This window comes from Brassica napus, chromosome C1 (genome assembly GCF_020379485.1).
Source record: "Brassica napus cultivar Da-Ae chromosome C1, Da-Ae, whole genome shotgun sequence".
Classification (NCBI taxonomy): Eukaryota; Viridiplantae; Streptophyta; class Magnoliopsida; order Brassicales; family Brassicaceae; genus Brassica; species Brassica napus.
In genome coordinates this window covers 43,640,761-43,657,848 of record NC_063444.1, presented here as the reverse complement: position 1 = coordinate 43,657,848, position 17,088 = coordinate 43,640,761, and the positions used below count along the sequence as shown (strand labels likewise).

Here is a 17,088-nt window from a genome sequence, read left to right as displayed (position 1 = left end):
CCTCGATGCTTTTTGAAATGTAAAAGCATATTCATCTAGAGTCTAAGTCTAAACTATAATTAAGGTTAAAACCTTATTTAAAAGGCTAGTATGGAATTTTTTTGGCAGATTACGAGGTTAATGTATCTCTTATCCTTTTCTTTGACATGGTAAATAGAGATTATAAAAAGCCGTTGAAGTAAATTTTATTTTATTTTTGGGTTTCTGAAGAACGAATATGATGACATAAACACGTATCGGTCTCCGCCAATCATTTTCCCTGGTGGGTTTAATAATGATTAGATGTAGAAACATAACAAAAGATTTTGAAATTTTCGTAGTAATGATAACGTCATATCGTACTTGTCTGATGCTACATGGATTCGCAATTTTATTGCAAATTTCAACCTCATTTCGTCATCATAGGTAGTAGTTATTAATATATTCTCGATTACACTCACATATTTGAATTTCAAATTCTCCAAAACATATAACCAAGTTTAATTAATCTATTAATATATTTAAATGATATAACCTTAACAGATTACTCTAGTACATGTTAGGAGATAAACTTGAAAGATGACTTAGAGACCAAATTATTATTATCCTATTTAAGTTATGTTTTAGATAATGATTGTTTTACTAATGAGATTAGGAAATCTTAAAATCTATATAAAGAGATGTCAACTTGTGACATAACTTGTGAGTTTAGAAAGATCTTTGTGAAAGCTTAAGTTTTGAGATATTTTCTTAAGCTAATAAGAATTGAGTTATTCTTAATTGATCTTTGAGTTCTTTGAGTTCTATAATTGGCAAAGAGAGCAAAGTGTACATACTACATAAAGCTCTCTACGGGTTACGACAAGCCCCTAGGGCGTGGAATGAAAAGCTCAATAATGTTCTTGGAGAGTTGAATTTTGTGAAGTGTATTAAGGAACCGGCGCTGTATCAACGTCAATATAAGGATCAATATATTCTCGTTGCAGTGTACGTAGACGATCTCCTTGTTACTGTATCAAGTGTAGATCTCGTAGAAGACTTCAAGAGAGGAATGTCGAGTAAGTTTGACATGAATGACTTAGGACGGCTTACATATTATCTCGGAATAGAGGTTGTGCAACACGCAGATGGGATCACTTTATGTCAAGAGAGGTATGCGAGGAAAATTCTTGAATAGACAAGGATGGCGGATTGTAATCTAGTTCACGCACCCATGGAACCTAATCTGAAGATGTCAAGGTCACAAGAAGAAGCAAGTATAGATGAAAAGGAATATAGAAGAAATGTTGGGTGTCTTAGGTACTTGCTTCACACACGTCCAGATCTTTCGTTTAGCGTCGGGATTCTAAGCAGATATATGCAGTCACCTAAGCAGTCACATGAAGCTGCGTTAAAACAAATCTTGAGGTATCTGCAAGGTACTCTTGCGCATGGTTTGATGTTTCAGCGAACTACAAGCGACACAAAGTTAGTTGGATACTCGGATAGTAGTCACAATGTTGATGAAGATGATGGTCGTTCAACGACTGGACATATTTTTTATTACGCAGATAGTCCCATCACGTGGTGTTCCACCAAGCAGGAGACAGTCGCATTATCGTCGTGTGAGGCTGAGTTTATGGCAGCAACAGAGGCAGCAAAACAGGCTATTTGGTTACACGACCTTCTTGAAGAGATAATTGGAACGTTGAGTGAAAGAGTGACGATCCTTATTGATAACAAGTCAGCCATTGCACTCACCAAGAATCATGTGTTCCATGGACGAAGCAAACACATTCATCGTCGCTACCACTTCATTAGAGAATGTGTTGAGAACGAGTTGATCAACGTCAAGCATGTTCCCGGGGTGGAGCAAAAAGAAGACATTTTGACGAAAGCACTTGGAAGATTTAAGTTTAAAGAGATGAGAGAGATCGTTGGAGTTAAAGATTTGTCAAAGATGGTTTTCAAGTTTAAGGGGGAGATTGTTGGAGATAAACTTGAAAGATAACTTAGAGACCAAGTTATCATTATCCTATTTAAGTTATGTTTTAGATAAGGATGGTTTTACTAATGAGATTAGGAAATCTTAAGATCTATATAAGGAGATGTCAACTTGTGACATAACTTATGAGTTTAAAGTGATCTTTGTGAGAGCTTAAGTTTTAAGATATTTTCTTAAGCTAATAAGAATTGAGTTATTTTTAATTGATCTTTGAGTTCTATAGTACATGATCTTTTGAATCAGATTCTTATTTTTCTAATGTATATAACATTATTAATTCATCACTATATAAAACACATTTCAGTATGAATAGTAGTAAGTTGTCTAGTACTAGTAGATAACTAGAAACAAATTTAACATTTCACTACAAGAAAACAGCGGTATTCTGACGGACATTCCGACGGAAAATGAAATCCTCGGAATTTCCTCGGAATATACCGACGGAATTCCGAGGAAACATCAATCCGTCGGAATATTCCGAGGAAATTCCGAGGAAAAATGTGTTCCTCGGAAAAAACCGACGGAATTCCGAGGAAACATCAATCCGTCGGAATATTCCGAGGAAATTCCGAGGAAATATTATAGGGATTTTACAAAATTCCGAGGAAATTCCGACGAACTAGTGATCGATCGATGCGTTTTTGGACATATACCCATCGATCGATCACATTGTTACGCTTTGGTCCATCTTAGTGATCGATCGATGCGTTTTTGGACATAAATCCATCGATCGATCCGTTTATAAAAAAACATTCGAGATTTTGAAACCCCAAACACTAGTTCCCCGGAATTTCCTCGGAATATTCCGAGGAAATTCCGAGGAACACTTGATATCCTCAATCGATCGATGGGATAATCTCATCGATCGATCACATTCTTACGGCCCGGTGCATCTACGTGATCGATCGATGCGTTTTTGAATATATATACATCGATCGATGCGTTTATAAAAAAAAATTGACGTTTTGAAACCCCAAACACTAGTTCCTCGGAATTTCGTCGGAATATTCCGAGGAAATTCCGAGGAAGAAGAGGGTTTCCTCGGAATTCCCTCGGAATATTCCGAGGAAATTCCGAGGAAATAGGGTTTTTAAACCGAAAACAACGTTTTGCGGTTTGAATAACACCTATATAACCCTTATTAAGGGTCTTACGTTCATTATGAAGTCAAAAATTTGTTCCTTACCCTATAATAAACACTTTTCCGATTGTATGAACGAAATCCCCACAACATAAGAGAAACACTTATACACTTTAATGAACGGTAAAGGGAATACTTACAATTCGTTTTGAAATTTTTTATTTCATGGTTTATGCTCATCTATACAAAGAATCCTCAATGGTATGCATTACAATTGTATAAGAAATGAAATACGGCAAAAAAAATTGATGTTTTGAAACCCCAAACACTAGTTCCTCGGTATTTCCTCGGAATATTCCGAGGAAATTCCGAGGAACACTTGATATCCTCAATCGATCGATGGGATAATCTCATCGATCGATCACATTCTTACGGCCCGGTGCATCTACGTGATCGATCGATGCGTTTTTGAATATATATACATCGATCGATGCGTTTATAAAAAAAAAATTGACGTTTTGAAACCCCAAACACTAGTTCCTCGAAATTTCCTCGGAATATTCCGAGGAAATTCCGAGGAACAATATAAATTAATAGAAATACATGCACAGGATATTTTTTTCCTCGAATTAATGAAAATATTCCGAGGAAATTCCGACGGATATTTAAGTGGCCGTCGGAATTTCCTCGGAATATTTTCATTTAACCGGGCAAACAAGCCGCCAAATATTTCGCGAAAATTGAAATTGAAATACTGAGGGAATTCCGACGGAAAATATCCGTCGGACCCAAGGTTTTATAAACTTGAAACGCATCTTCTTCCCCATTTCTCTCTTCTTCCCCATTTCTCTCTTCTTCCTCTCCGGCGATCTTTCTCTCCTTCCGGCGTTCTCCACCTTCTCTCGCGACGATCTCTCCGGCGAATCCTTTCCATTCCCTTGCAAATCATGTAAGGACCCTATCCCACTCTCTTAGGTCCTATTTGTTAGGTTTTTAAGTAGATTTGATGATTTTAGAAGGTTTTTGGTAGATTTTTGTTAGGGTGATTGGTTAGGATTGTGATTTGTTGTGTAATAGGTTTAGAATTGTGATTTGGTTGTGTTGAATTGATTTAGAACTTTTTTTATAAATTGTTCATTATTTTTGTATTTACAAAACGTTTTTTCTATATAAATTCGATTTTACAAAACGTTTTTTGTATATAAATTTGATTTTTGGATTTATAAAAGATGATTTCATATTTATTAAAATATTTATATTTATTAAAACTAATTTTGTATTTATAAAACATTTTTTTGATTTATAAACACTATTTTTTTTATTTTTGTATTTATAAAAACTATTTTTAAATATACAAACCGTTCTTTGTATATAAATTCGATTTTTGGATTTATAAAAGATGATTTCATATTTTAAAATTAATTTTGTATTTATAAAATATTTTTTTTTGATTTAAAAACACTATTTTATTGTTTTTTGTATTTATAAAAACTATTTTGTATTTATAAAAAGATGATTTCATATCTATAAAAATATTTATATTTATAAAACTAATTTTGTATTTATAAAACATTTTTTGATTTATAAACACTCTTTTATTATTTTTTGTATTTATAAAAACTATTTTGTATTTATAAAAAGATGATTTCATATTTATTAAAACTAATTTTGTATTTATAAAACATTTTTTTTTATTTATAAAAACTATTTTATTATTTTTTGTATTTTAAATATGTTTTCTATTTCAATTTTAATTTTATATTTTCGAATTTCAATTTAAAAAAATAAATTTATAATTTTTTTTTTAATTTTGGAAATATTCCGAGGAAGTTTATCCCTCGGAATATTCCGACGACATCTTCTTCGGAATATTCCGAGGAATTTCCGACGAACTTGTGGTCGTCGGGAATTCCGAGGAAACAATTCCGAGGAAATAGGGTTTCCTCGGAATTCCGTCGGAAATTTCCAAGGGATTTCCGAGGAAATATGAATTTCCGAGGAGTTATTTCCGAGGATTTTTTTCGTCGGTATGTCGTCGGAATAGCGTTATTCCAACGACATACCGACGATTTTTTCCCTTAGTATGCCGTTGTTTTCTTGTAGTGTTTTCTTTTCCAAAGCAAACCTTTACAAAAATAAGAGCCCGAAGAAAAGGGAGAAAATAAAAGACCAAAAGATAAAAGAAAATAAAAGAAGTCCTCGATGAAAAGTCAAAAGCAATGACGATCTTTTTCTCAAGGACGAAATAAACGTTTCTATCTAGTTATAGAATCTAAAGTCCGCCGGTTCTTGAGGTAACTGACGATCATAAGAACAAGAAGAACGTTTTTCTTGCTGCGGTTGCGGTTGGACCATCCTCACGCCGCTAACGCTACTCCTAGCCGCCATAATCTCATCAAGAGACAACCTCTTTCTATCAGGACGCTGTCTTGGCGCGCTATGGGAACGCACCTTGGCCTTAAACGACTGCGTATTAGCCATATAACTCGGTGTCAGCAAACCAGGATAACTCGGCCTAAAACAAACGTCTCTGGAAACGCTCTTTGCCGGTGAAGGCGGTGTATAGTAATGATGATTATTCGCCATCGATGAAGAGAATCTTGGAGTGTTTTGAGCCGTAGGAAACTTGCATTTATCTCCTGGAAAACTCCATTCGAAGTCTTTGCCTTGGTAGATGAAATCATCACCACACTCGGATACAGCAACGTTCATTCTCCTCGATCTTGATTTCGTTTTGTAAGTGTCAATCTCAACAATCTTGGGACTGGTCTCATCGTACCCGTTGTTGTTGCTGCTGCCCTGTCTCTCCACGCAGATTGATATTCTCTTGCTATGGACTTCGCTTCTTGAATCATCAAACATCTCCTATTAAATAACCATTAAAGATAAGTTTGACCGTGGTGGAATTAAGACAATAGAAGTGAATGCTTCTTACAAGGGAATGTCTAGGATGTAACATGTTGTTACGGTTGATGCGTTGAGACCGAACGCTAGTTTGTGCTCTGATGAGAGCTTGCATGCTGTGAAGCGTTTCGGCGGCGCGTTTGCGAACCAAATATCCTCTCACCAAAGCTTGGAGCCTCACTAGACCTTTCAAAGCTCTTAAAGCTTTCCTCGCCTAAAACAAAATTCAAATTTAATATTTTTATAAGACTCAAGAAAAGCTTAATCATTATATTGAAGTGTTTGATTTGAAAAAAAAAGAATCTAATTTTTTTTCTTGAAATTAACAAAGACGTGTACTGTTTCATTAAGGAAGATGTGTAAAGACCAAGCAACGTACAGACATGCTTTTCTTAAGACATCCGAATCTAAACTATACCCACATGTCAAAACTCGAACTTTCGTGTCTAAACGATAACAAAAAGAGTTTAAGGAGATATTTTTGCAATTTACCAAATAGCCCTTGAAAATTGTTTGAATTTTCACGGCGGCCCACCGCTCCACTCCGTTCCCTCCGGAATATCCTCCGGCTCTTCCGTTACTTGTTAGCCTAACCACCGCAACGGCAGCTTGAGCAGCTGCAACCGCTGCGTCTGCGGCTGCGGCAGTGGCGGCAGCAACCGCAATAGCGTGTTTGTTCTGTTCCTTGTCTGTTTCTGCCATGTAGGTTCTGAGCCAGACGGAGTCTGCTTGGAGAACTTTTCGGTGAATGAGGGACCCACCAGCTTCTCCTCCTCCGTTGCCGGAATATTCACCGTCGCCGGAAACTCTGTTCTCTTTGCTCTTTTTCATACCGAAAATACCCTTGAACCATCTTGCTGCTCTGCCCATCTTCTTGAAGAACGGTGAAAGATGTTTTCACGATTTGAAGACTAAAAAGATTCAGAGGTGAGAAATCACAAATACACAGAAGAACTTTTCATATGCAATAAATGGAGACGAAAACAAAAATTATGGCACTGAGTCTGAAGACACACTATGATGTTTAGTGAAAGAAGCACTGTAAATAAAAAGAGAGAGAGAGAGAGAGATAAGAATTTGAGAGAAAGAGTGGGAGCGATGGAAATAGATTCTTGAAAATAAGCATCAGATTCGTATATATATATAAGTATTATTTGAATTTAAACTCAGGAAGGGACAAATATGTTGATTATAATAAACTATTTCTATACATTTGTTATGGAGAATTTTTGTTTTGAAATGCACCGTTTGGTAAAGAGCTAGCTAACCTTTTGTTTATACGATCTAGCTTCATATATAAGGTAACGTATTTTAATTTGTAGCTTTAATTTGTTTTACCAAAAATGTATTTTAATTTAGAATGATTAACATAATTATAGCTTAAGCGTCAAAGTGAAGTTAAACTTGTTTTCCTCAGCAAATCAATCTTTTGAAATATAGTATAGATTTAAAATTTATTAGTTGCACACGAAATAATTTACTGAACAGGAAAAGAAGAAGACTATAATAATAATAATAATAATAAAAAAGACTAAATTTTTCTTATTTTGTAATTGTAAGACAAACAGTTACTTCATTTGAAAATACCTTGGATTCAGCTTCAATGAACTGACAACAGTTGTAATCATACTTTCTGAAACGTGAAAAGTAGGAATCATTACTCATAAATTTTGAAAGCAAACTATTTGATAAAAACAAAAGAAGAGATAAACCTTAAGCTAAAATAATACTAATACTAGTATGTATTTACTGTATATTTTTTTACACAGTGTCTAGTTTTTAGGGCAGTGCGAAATTATCTGTAAAAAAATGATCTGACACAACCTCGTGAAGTACTGAATTACAAGACAAAATGATGTCATGGAAAGACAAAAGATGGAGCGCTCTATTTTTTTACTAATCTATTTATTCGAATTACTTCTTTAAAATATGCAAAAATGGAAAGAAAAATAGAAAATCAAACACAACGGAACACGGATCTGCAGACAAACAATGAAGACGAACAGAGTAATTATACTTTTTATTATTTTTTTCAAACTAAAACTTACAAATTAGGCCTGAACGTTCGGGTAACCGTTGGCATTCGGATTAGATTTTTTGGGTTTTCGGATTTTCGGGTTTACGCTTCTAGGTCCCATACTAAAATTTTATTAGTATGGGTCGGGTTCGGATAATAACACTTCGGGTTCGGTTCAAAATTGTATTGCATAATAAAACCCATAAAGTAATCATATATCGTACGGATACGGGTTATATCGGTTCGGTTCGGATATAACCAAAGTAAAAAACAAAATTTTTGAAGTAAAACATAAAGAAAAACATCTAAATTAAATAAAAATTAATCTATCACATATAAAATAACAATAAAATGTTAATTCAAGCATGAAAACAAACATCATTTGTAAACAATATGTATTGCCTTATAGAGAGTAGACTTTTTATTTCAATGAACAAATTATAAAATATTTATTTATGACTAATTGTGTACTTAAAGCATTTATTAGAATTTTAATATTTATTATTATATATAATATTACCACAAATATTGAATTTAATAATTGGAATACTTATATATATTTCAAAATATTTATATGGACTATTAATTTCGGATTTTTCAGGTTACCTGTTCGGGTTCGGTTAATAACACTTCGGGTTCGGATATTTTTTGTACCATCCTACAAGACCCGTTCGGGTATTTTTACGTTTCGGGTCGGATAACGGGTCGGGTTTTTCGGTTCAGATTCGGTTCGGATTTCGGGTTCCGGATTTTATGCCCAGGCCTATTACAAATAAACACACCTCAGAGATTCAAAGTGGTGTACCTTCCTTTCCCATTGAGTAATAAAAAAATGTCTTTATGGAGCATTGTGTTCTTACTCGATCTTAGAGATACCGTTCTCGTAATTGTCGTCATTAAGTTAATTTGATTATCTTCTTTTCCCGTCCAAAACCCATAATCCCATTTATTTTTAAATGCAAACTAAAACAGACAATTTTTAAGGTCAAATATTTAATGAATTATGAAGCATAACCGCTAATTAATCCGTTGTTATTTGGTATAGGAAGCATACACTTAAGCTAATTGCGTTGGATATGGAATCATGTTGTTGACTTGGTTCTAAATCAAGTCTTGTTTAGAAATGGAATGAGTGTGTGATTTTGTTATTTATAGTAGCTCGAAATGTTTTTTTTTTTGAACTGAAGCTCGAAATGTTTAGTGACAATATAATGGCAATACCAAACTTTAGTTAGGGTCGTGGTTGACGAACGTTGACCAAGACTTTTCCATTGTTATTGCTAGCTTATGGGGAACAAATGCGAATCTGGAAACTATAATAAAAGTATAAGCTTTATGTATTAATGATGAGTTTCTGTTACCAATCAAAGAAATTAGTAAGCATTGCGTCTATCTACCTCGAGAAATGAAATTAACTTTGTGAAACAATGTACTTTTTGACGTTCTTCTTTGTACTTTCCTGTGTTGTGGTTTGTTAGAGTTGGGTATAGATTCTATAGAGTCGGTTATGGGAATATCGGAGTAACAAAATGCATACATCCAGTAAAAAACTGATCAATAATATCAATTAACGTGACAAAAAAAAAACAAGAGACTATTTAAGCATTTATACTTTTATCCAAAATAAATATTTACATATCAGCAATAGTGAATTACCTAGATTTGTGACAAGGATATTTATACGCTGAATCCAAGTAGGCGATGTTAAACGATCAGACATACGCTACAAGAAAACAGCAAGGATTCTGAGGGAAAAAATCGTCGGAATTTAGTCGGAATTTCGTTATTCCGACGACATACCGACGAAACAAGTCCTCGGAAATAATTCCTCGGAATTTCTTCTTTCCTCGGAAATCCCTCGGAAATTTCCGACGGAATTCAGAGAAACCAAATTTCCGAGGAAATTCCGAGGATCACTAGTTTGTCGGAAATCTCCTCGGAATATACCGAGGGAGAACTTCGTCGGGATATTTCCTCGGAATTCATCGATCGATGCGTTTTTGGACATATACACATCGATCGATCGGAATATACCGAGGGACATATTCCTCGGAATATTCTGAGGAACATGTCCCTCGGTATATTCCGAGGAACCTGTTCCTCGGAATATTCCGAGGAAAATGTCCCTCGGAATATTCCGAGGAAAATGTCCCTCGGAATATACCGAGGAACCGTTCCCTCCGTATATTCCGAGGAAAGGTTTTCCTCGGTATATTCCAAACGTTTTTTTATAAACAGATCGATCGATGGATTTATGTCCAAAAACGCATCGATCGATCGAGTAAAAAATGTAATGAATTTCCTCGGAATGTAAAAAATATTAATTTTTTTTAAAAAATAAAATTTTTGAAATTTAAATTCGAAAATATAAAATTAAAATTAAAATTGAAATCATATTAATTAATATTCAAAGTTTCACAAATAAAAATAAAACATTCCGAGTTTTTGGAAAAAAAAAAACTACAGGTCTGGCACGTCCAAGAACACCTCGTTCGGGTACATCCTCTGCATCATCTCCATCATTTGCTGGTTTAGCCTCCTCTGTGCCTCATAGCCCGCCTGTTGAGCCGCCATCTGGGTCTCCAACAAAGATATGCGATCATCCTTGTCCTTCAACTGAGCCGTAAGTACTTCTGGATCAACAAAGGGCGGTGGTGCAGAAGAAGGAGGAACCGACCGGGTGCGACGACCCAAACCGACCAAACGTCCCTTTTTCTTTGGAACCGACTGAATAGAAAATAGCCAAATTTACAAATTTAAACCAAGAAATAAATGAATTGAACTTTTTTTAAAAAAAGAACTTACGGATTCAACGACTTCGTTGATTCAAAACCGGGACAAGTTGGTCGAAGCCGTCGAAGCATCATCCTCGGTTTGAAGCTGAGACACTTCGTCTACCACCTGAGTTTGGACCAGGTCGACCACGTCCCTCACAAGACCGTCATCAATCTGGCCGGTCTTCTTGTTGGTATACGCCATCCTCATTAGGGCGAGATCATCAACCGGCTCGCCATCATTTTCTTCCACCTTGAAAAAACATAAATTAAATAAACATTAGAAATTAGAAGAAATGCACAATAAATTAAAATTCTGAAACTCAAATAATTGAAGAAAAAGCGGTTGAACTTACCATGCGATCTCCCAGAGTGGCAATAGATTGAGCACCCAAGTTATGCTTGTAGATGCCCTTCCCTTTACGGTCGCTCCTGCGGTTGGTGGAGTTGGTGGAAGAAGTTTCTTTCGTCTCTTCCTTATCCCAATGCGCACACAACTCCTTCCAGACCGTGTCGTTCATCGACTTTGAGACCTTTTAATAAAAAAAAAAATAGTTTAATAAATTAAAAAATAGTTTAATAAATTAAAAAATTGTTTAATAAATTAAATCGAACCTTATTGATTTCCCACTTCTTGTTCCACTCGTGGATCTGCTTCCCATAGTTGTCCATAACTTTATGGACGAAGTGGTGATAGATAAAGAGCGTCTCATCGGAATTCCAGTTGAACTCTTGCTGAAAAAAAAACACAATTAGTAGAAAATTTATATTAAAGATTAAAAATATAAGTAAAAAATTAGAATACTTACCGCAAACTGACGAAACCACAGAACCTGCTTGTCGGTAGGGAAGTGAGTGAAAGTCGGATGTCCCCTGTCGAGGGCCGAGTACATCATACGGTTGATCCATGCGCTGATCCCGTTCCCGGATCGGTTGAACCTAATAAAAAGAACAAACGGTTAATAATGAATCCAAATTTAAAGAAAAAAAATGTTTAATTACCATGTTTGACCCCGTCCATGTGGATACGGAGTGAGATACAGAAGATGGTCACGACCGGGATGTTGAACCAACTCCGCAACACTCATCACTCCCGGAGGACCCGGAGGAACAGGAGCGGATGCAGCAGCGGGAGCGAGAGGAGCAGGAGCGGGTGCAGCAGAGGGAGATGTATGGTTGGAGCTGTGGGGCGAAGGGAAATCTTGAAAATGGCTGGAATCCCGAGACTGGCTCCCCGTACCACCACGACCACGACGCTGTCGAGACCGGGTCTGATCATCATGAGACCTGTAAATTAAAAAAATATATTTAATAAATACATAAATATATAAATTAATTTTTTTTAAAAAAAAAATCCCAAATAATTTAATCACAAAAAAAGATTTATATATATTAAAAATATATAATAAATATATAAAAATAGTTCTAATAAACAAAAAAATAGTTTTAATAAATAAAAAATAGATTAATAATTACAAAAAATAGTTTTAATAATATATATATATTAAAAATATTTTTAAATCCCAAATAATAGTTTTTAATTACAAAAAAAGTTTTATAGATATTTAAAATGTTTTGTAAAATCCAAAAAATCGAATTTATATACAAAATTTTTTTTGTAAAATCCAAAAAATCGAATTTATATAGAAAAATCGTTTTGTAAAATACAAAAATCGATTTTATATACAAAAATCGATTTTATAAATACAAAAAAAAAATAAAAAAAATTTTAAAAAAATTCTAAAACAATTCAACAAAACAAATTATTCAACCAAATCACAATTCTAAACCTATTATACAACCAAATCACAATCCTAACCAATCACCCTAACAAAAATCTATCAAAACTACACAAAAACCTAACAAATAGAACCTAAGAGAGTGGGATAGGGTCCTTACATGATTTGTGTAAGAGAAGGGGGAGATCGCCGGAGATATCGTCGGATTTCAGGGGGAAATCGCCGGAGAGAAGAGAGGAGTCGCGCAGAGGAAGAAGAGAGAAATGGGGAAGAAGAAGGGGCTCGTGGTTATAAAACCTAGGGTCCGACGGACATTTTCCGTCGGAATTCCGTCGGAATTATAATTTCAATTTTCGCGAAATATTTGCCCGGTAAAATGAAAATATTCCGAGCAAATTCCGACGGATAGTAAAATATCCGTCGGAATTTCCTCGGAATATTCCGAGAAAATACCGAGGAACTAGTGTTTGCGGTTTCAAAACATCAATTTTTTTTGCCGTATTTCATTTCTTATACAATTGTAATGCATACCATGAGGATTCTTTGTATAGATGAGCATAAACCATGAAATAACAAATTTCAAAACTAATTGAAAGTATTCCCTTTACTGTTCATTAAAAGGTATAAGTGTTTCTCTTATGTTGTGGGATTTCGTTCATACAATCGGAAAAGTGTTAATTATACGGTAAGGAACAAATTTTTGACTTCATAATGAACGTAAGACACTTAATAAGGGTTATATAGGTGTTATTCAAACCGCAAAACGTTATTTTCGGTTTAAAAACCCTATTTCCTCAGAATTTCCTCGGATTATTCCGAGGGAATTCCGAGGAAACCCTCTTCTACCTCGGAATTCCGTCGCAATATTCCGAGGAACTAGTGTTTGGGGTTTCAATACGTCAATTTTTGTTTTATAAAGGATCGATCGATGTATATATATCCAAAAACGCATCGATCGATCACTAAGATGGACCAAAGCGTAACAATGTGATCGATTAGACTATCCCATCGATCGATCGAGAATCTCAAGCTTTCCTCGGAATGTCCTCGGAAAATCTCGTACGTTTTTTTATAAACGGATCGATCGATGTGTATATATACAAAAACGCATCGATCGATCACTAAGATGGACCAAAGCGTAACAATGTGATCGATCGATTGGATTATCCCATCGATCGATCGAGAATCTCAAACGTTCCTCGGAATGTCCTCGGAAAATCGTGTAAGTTTTTTTATAAACGGATCGATCGATGGATATATATCCGAAAACGCATCGATCGATCACTAAGATGGACCAAAGCGTAACAATGTGATCGATCGATTAGATTAACCCATCGATGGATCGAACAAAATCTCGGGAGCCTTTTTATAAACGCATCGATCGATCCGTATTTGTTCAAAAATGCATCGATCTATGCATGTGCGGGAAACAGAATTATAAGGCAAAACCCGAACTTTTGGGATCAAAACCTCAGAACTCTCATCCCCTCCGATTTCCCCTATAATTCGCCCCCTTTTTCTCTCTATATAATCATCCGATTTGAACAATTTTGGGCTCTATTCCCCTTGATTTTTCGAGCTCTACCTGATTCCTACACTCGTTTTCACCCTAAGACAGGTATACTTCACGAATCTCCACATTCTGAAATCATGTTCTTGAGGAATTTTTTGGGTTTTGTGAATTGCTTATTTCCGTGTTGATTCCTTGATCAAATATGCATGAAACAGATGTTTAAACATGGAATAGAACACAATTGTCTGTGATCAACGAGATTAGAACAGGATTTGAGATGATTTATGGATTGAAAATTTTTTTCAATTTTGTTTTTTTTTATCACAACTCGATTTCACCTTTCATTTTCATGTTGCTTTGAGTTCTTAATTGATTATAACCATGTTGAGAGCAATGATTCTATTTTGTAGAGAATGAAGCGCATGAAAACGTCAGCAAAGAAGAACTCACAAGAAGAGGGTTCGTCTCAGCGAGAGAATCAAAGGCCAAAGAAGTGGGATAAGTCTGATACCACCCACTACAACAACATGAAGAAGGTAGCCGTTCCGGCTACACAACTAGCATGTCCTGAGACGATGACAATATTGGGAATCAAATCAGACATTGAAGGGCTGTTCCAGAACATGGGTCTAGGCCAACTATGCAACCTCAACGAACCCACTTATCCGGAGTTGGTACGCCAGTTCATAGCATCCGCATACGTCAGCCGTCCCGATGATAGCCATCAGGAAGGTTTTCTGGCATTCATAGTGCAGAAAGTATACTTTGAGGTATCTTTCACAGACCTCTGCGGACTATTTGGATTGAGTGCAGGGGAGAGGACATTTGGTCTTTATTGGACTTCAGAGCTGTTGAACTTCTGGGAAACGATTGGCACAGGGGTTTATAGATCTTCTCAGGCAAAGGAGTCACTTATCCGGAGCCCAGTACTGAGATATGCCACACGCCTCATTGGCTCATTGCTATACGGGACAACCACAGCCGCATCAGTCACGCAATGGGAGTTGTGCCTCCTGTACCAAGGTGTGAGGCATTTGCTACCGGCATTTGGAAACTCTACATTCCCACCTGCTACTGCCTTCAACATGGGAGCGGTGCTGGCCGCAAACTTAGCAGGATACAAGGGGAAAGTAACCAAATCCAAGAGCAATGCATGTGGATTTGGTGCAGCGATTACTCGGATCCTTACACATGTGGGTGTAGACTGCGAGAACCATCAGGTAGCACTGGACAGATCGAACAACATTGCTTGGAACTACCTGGATGTCATTTCTCTAGTAAGTAAGGAGTTCATAGCTGGTCCCCACTCGAGGATCGATCGGGATGGTCCTTACGTCTACGTATTCCAGGACCGAGCAAAGAAGACACTCTACTGCCACCTGCCTCAGATCGGCCTGACTGCTATACTTTCAGAGGCTGCAGTTGAGTTCCTACCCCCTGCTACCGCACTAGTAGACAAGCCATCCTTCTTCACGCCAAAATATCAGACCAAAGGCAAGGTCGTGGTTGATGAAGAAGGAGAATATGAGGCTGCACAAGCCATTCCAGATGATTCACAACCCCATCAGCTACTCCCATCAGACTCCAGCCAGTACAAGCTGCAAGAGCTTCCACCGAACGCCACTTCGCGCCAGCAACAACATTGGAGAGATCAGAGCATAAAGACAAACAACGACATGCTACACAAGATCTGGGCTACCATTTCACGTATCTGGCTGTGTCGTTGCCAAAAGGATGATGTAGTTCATCGGGATAACTCTCCATCCAGCTCTGGTTCGGGTTCGAGTGGTACACACAGGGTAAGAAAGAGGTCCAAGAGACCCACAGATGCAGGAACATCTGGAGCAGGAGACGAGGAGTAGGAGCTATCACCGGCCAGTATTGCCATTTGATTTCCGACCGCGCTATTTTATTTTCTTTTCTATTCTAACGTTTTATGGTCTTATTTTCTGTTAATTTTGAACTTAGTTTTTTTTTTATTTTTTTCTTAATTATGAGTTCGTATTTCTTTTACATGGTTTCTTCGTTTTATTTGGTTGTGTTTTGAGTAGTTTTTACATCAAAAAATGAGGGAGGAAATATCTTCTCAAGGTTGTACTGAATCACGGCTATGTTAGTCTTCAAATTTTCAATACCTTCAAGAGTCACTGATCTCGTGCATAAATCGCGGAAGAAATCACTTATCCCTGCAATTGCTTCAAGAACATTTCGTGCTAATAGTTCCTTGAAGGCGAACGGAAGGAGGCGCTGCATCATTACATGGCAATCGTGGCTTTTCAAGCCAGTAAACTTTCCTTCCTTTTTGTCGATACAGTTACGCAAATTTGATGCGTAACTGTCTGGAAATTCCACATCGTTTGAAATCCAATCAAAGAACGCATCTTTTCCCTCTGCATCAAGTCGGTATATGGGAAAAGGAGCCCTACCATTCTCATCAACATGAAGTTCGGAACGAGCACATATATCGACTAAATCCAGTCTTGACTTCAAATTATCCTTTGTTTTACCTTGAACATTAAGATCGTGTTCATGAGATTGTCAAAAAAGTTCTTCTCAATATGCATGACATTTAAATTATGCCTTAGCAGATGATCCTCCCAGTATGGCATATCCCAGAAAATACTTTTTTTGTGCTAGTTATGTAGTTCTCCAACAGCATCTACCGGAAAACGCTCATGTCCACCGACGTCTGGCGTCCTTTCTGCACCAAAATCTCTTAGTTGTATCTTCAAATCTTTCCCACAAATTTCCGGAGGTGGACTGTCAAACACCCTCTTGTTCTTCGTAAACAAATTCCTACTCCTACGATATGGATGATCAGGTGGTAGGAATCTCCTGTGACAGTCAAACCAACACGTTTTCCTTCCGTGTTTTAGTTGGAAAGCATCAGTGTTATCTTGACAATATGGACATGATAGCCTTCCATGCGTTGTCCATCCAGACAACATACCATATGCTGGAAAATCACTTATTGTCCACATTAGTACTGCCCGCATTTGAAAGTTTTCTTTACACGAAACATCGTATGTTTCAGCACCTTGAGCCCATAGTTGTTGCAACTCATATATTAGTGGCTGAAGAAACACATCAAGTGATC

The 17,088-nt window shown here is 36.5% G+C and overlaps 1 protein-coding gene across 1 annotated transcript; it reads right to left on the bottom strand.

The window, feature by feature from the left end:
* Positions 1 to 5,193: 5,193 nt before the first annotated feature.
* On the bottom strand, positions 5,194 to 7,195 carry LOC111202387 (protein IQ-domain 26-like). Its single transcript, XM_022695206.2, has 3 exons — positions 6,441 to 7,195; positions 5,980 to 6,162; positions 5,194 to 5,909 (listed from the first exon to the last, which is right to left on the bottom strand). The coding sequence occupies exons 1-3, from the start codon at positions 6,816 to 6,818 to the stop codon at positions 5,304 to 5,306; spliced, it is 1,167 nt and encodes a 388-aa protein (XP_022550927.2). The 5' UTR covers positions 6,819 to 7,195; the 3' UTR covers positions 5,194 to 5,303.
* Positions 7,196 to 17,088: the final 9,893 nt, after the last annotated feature.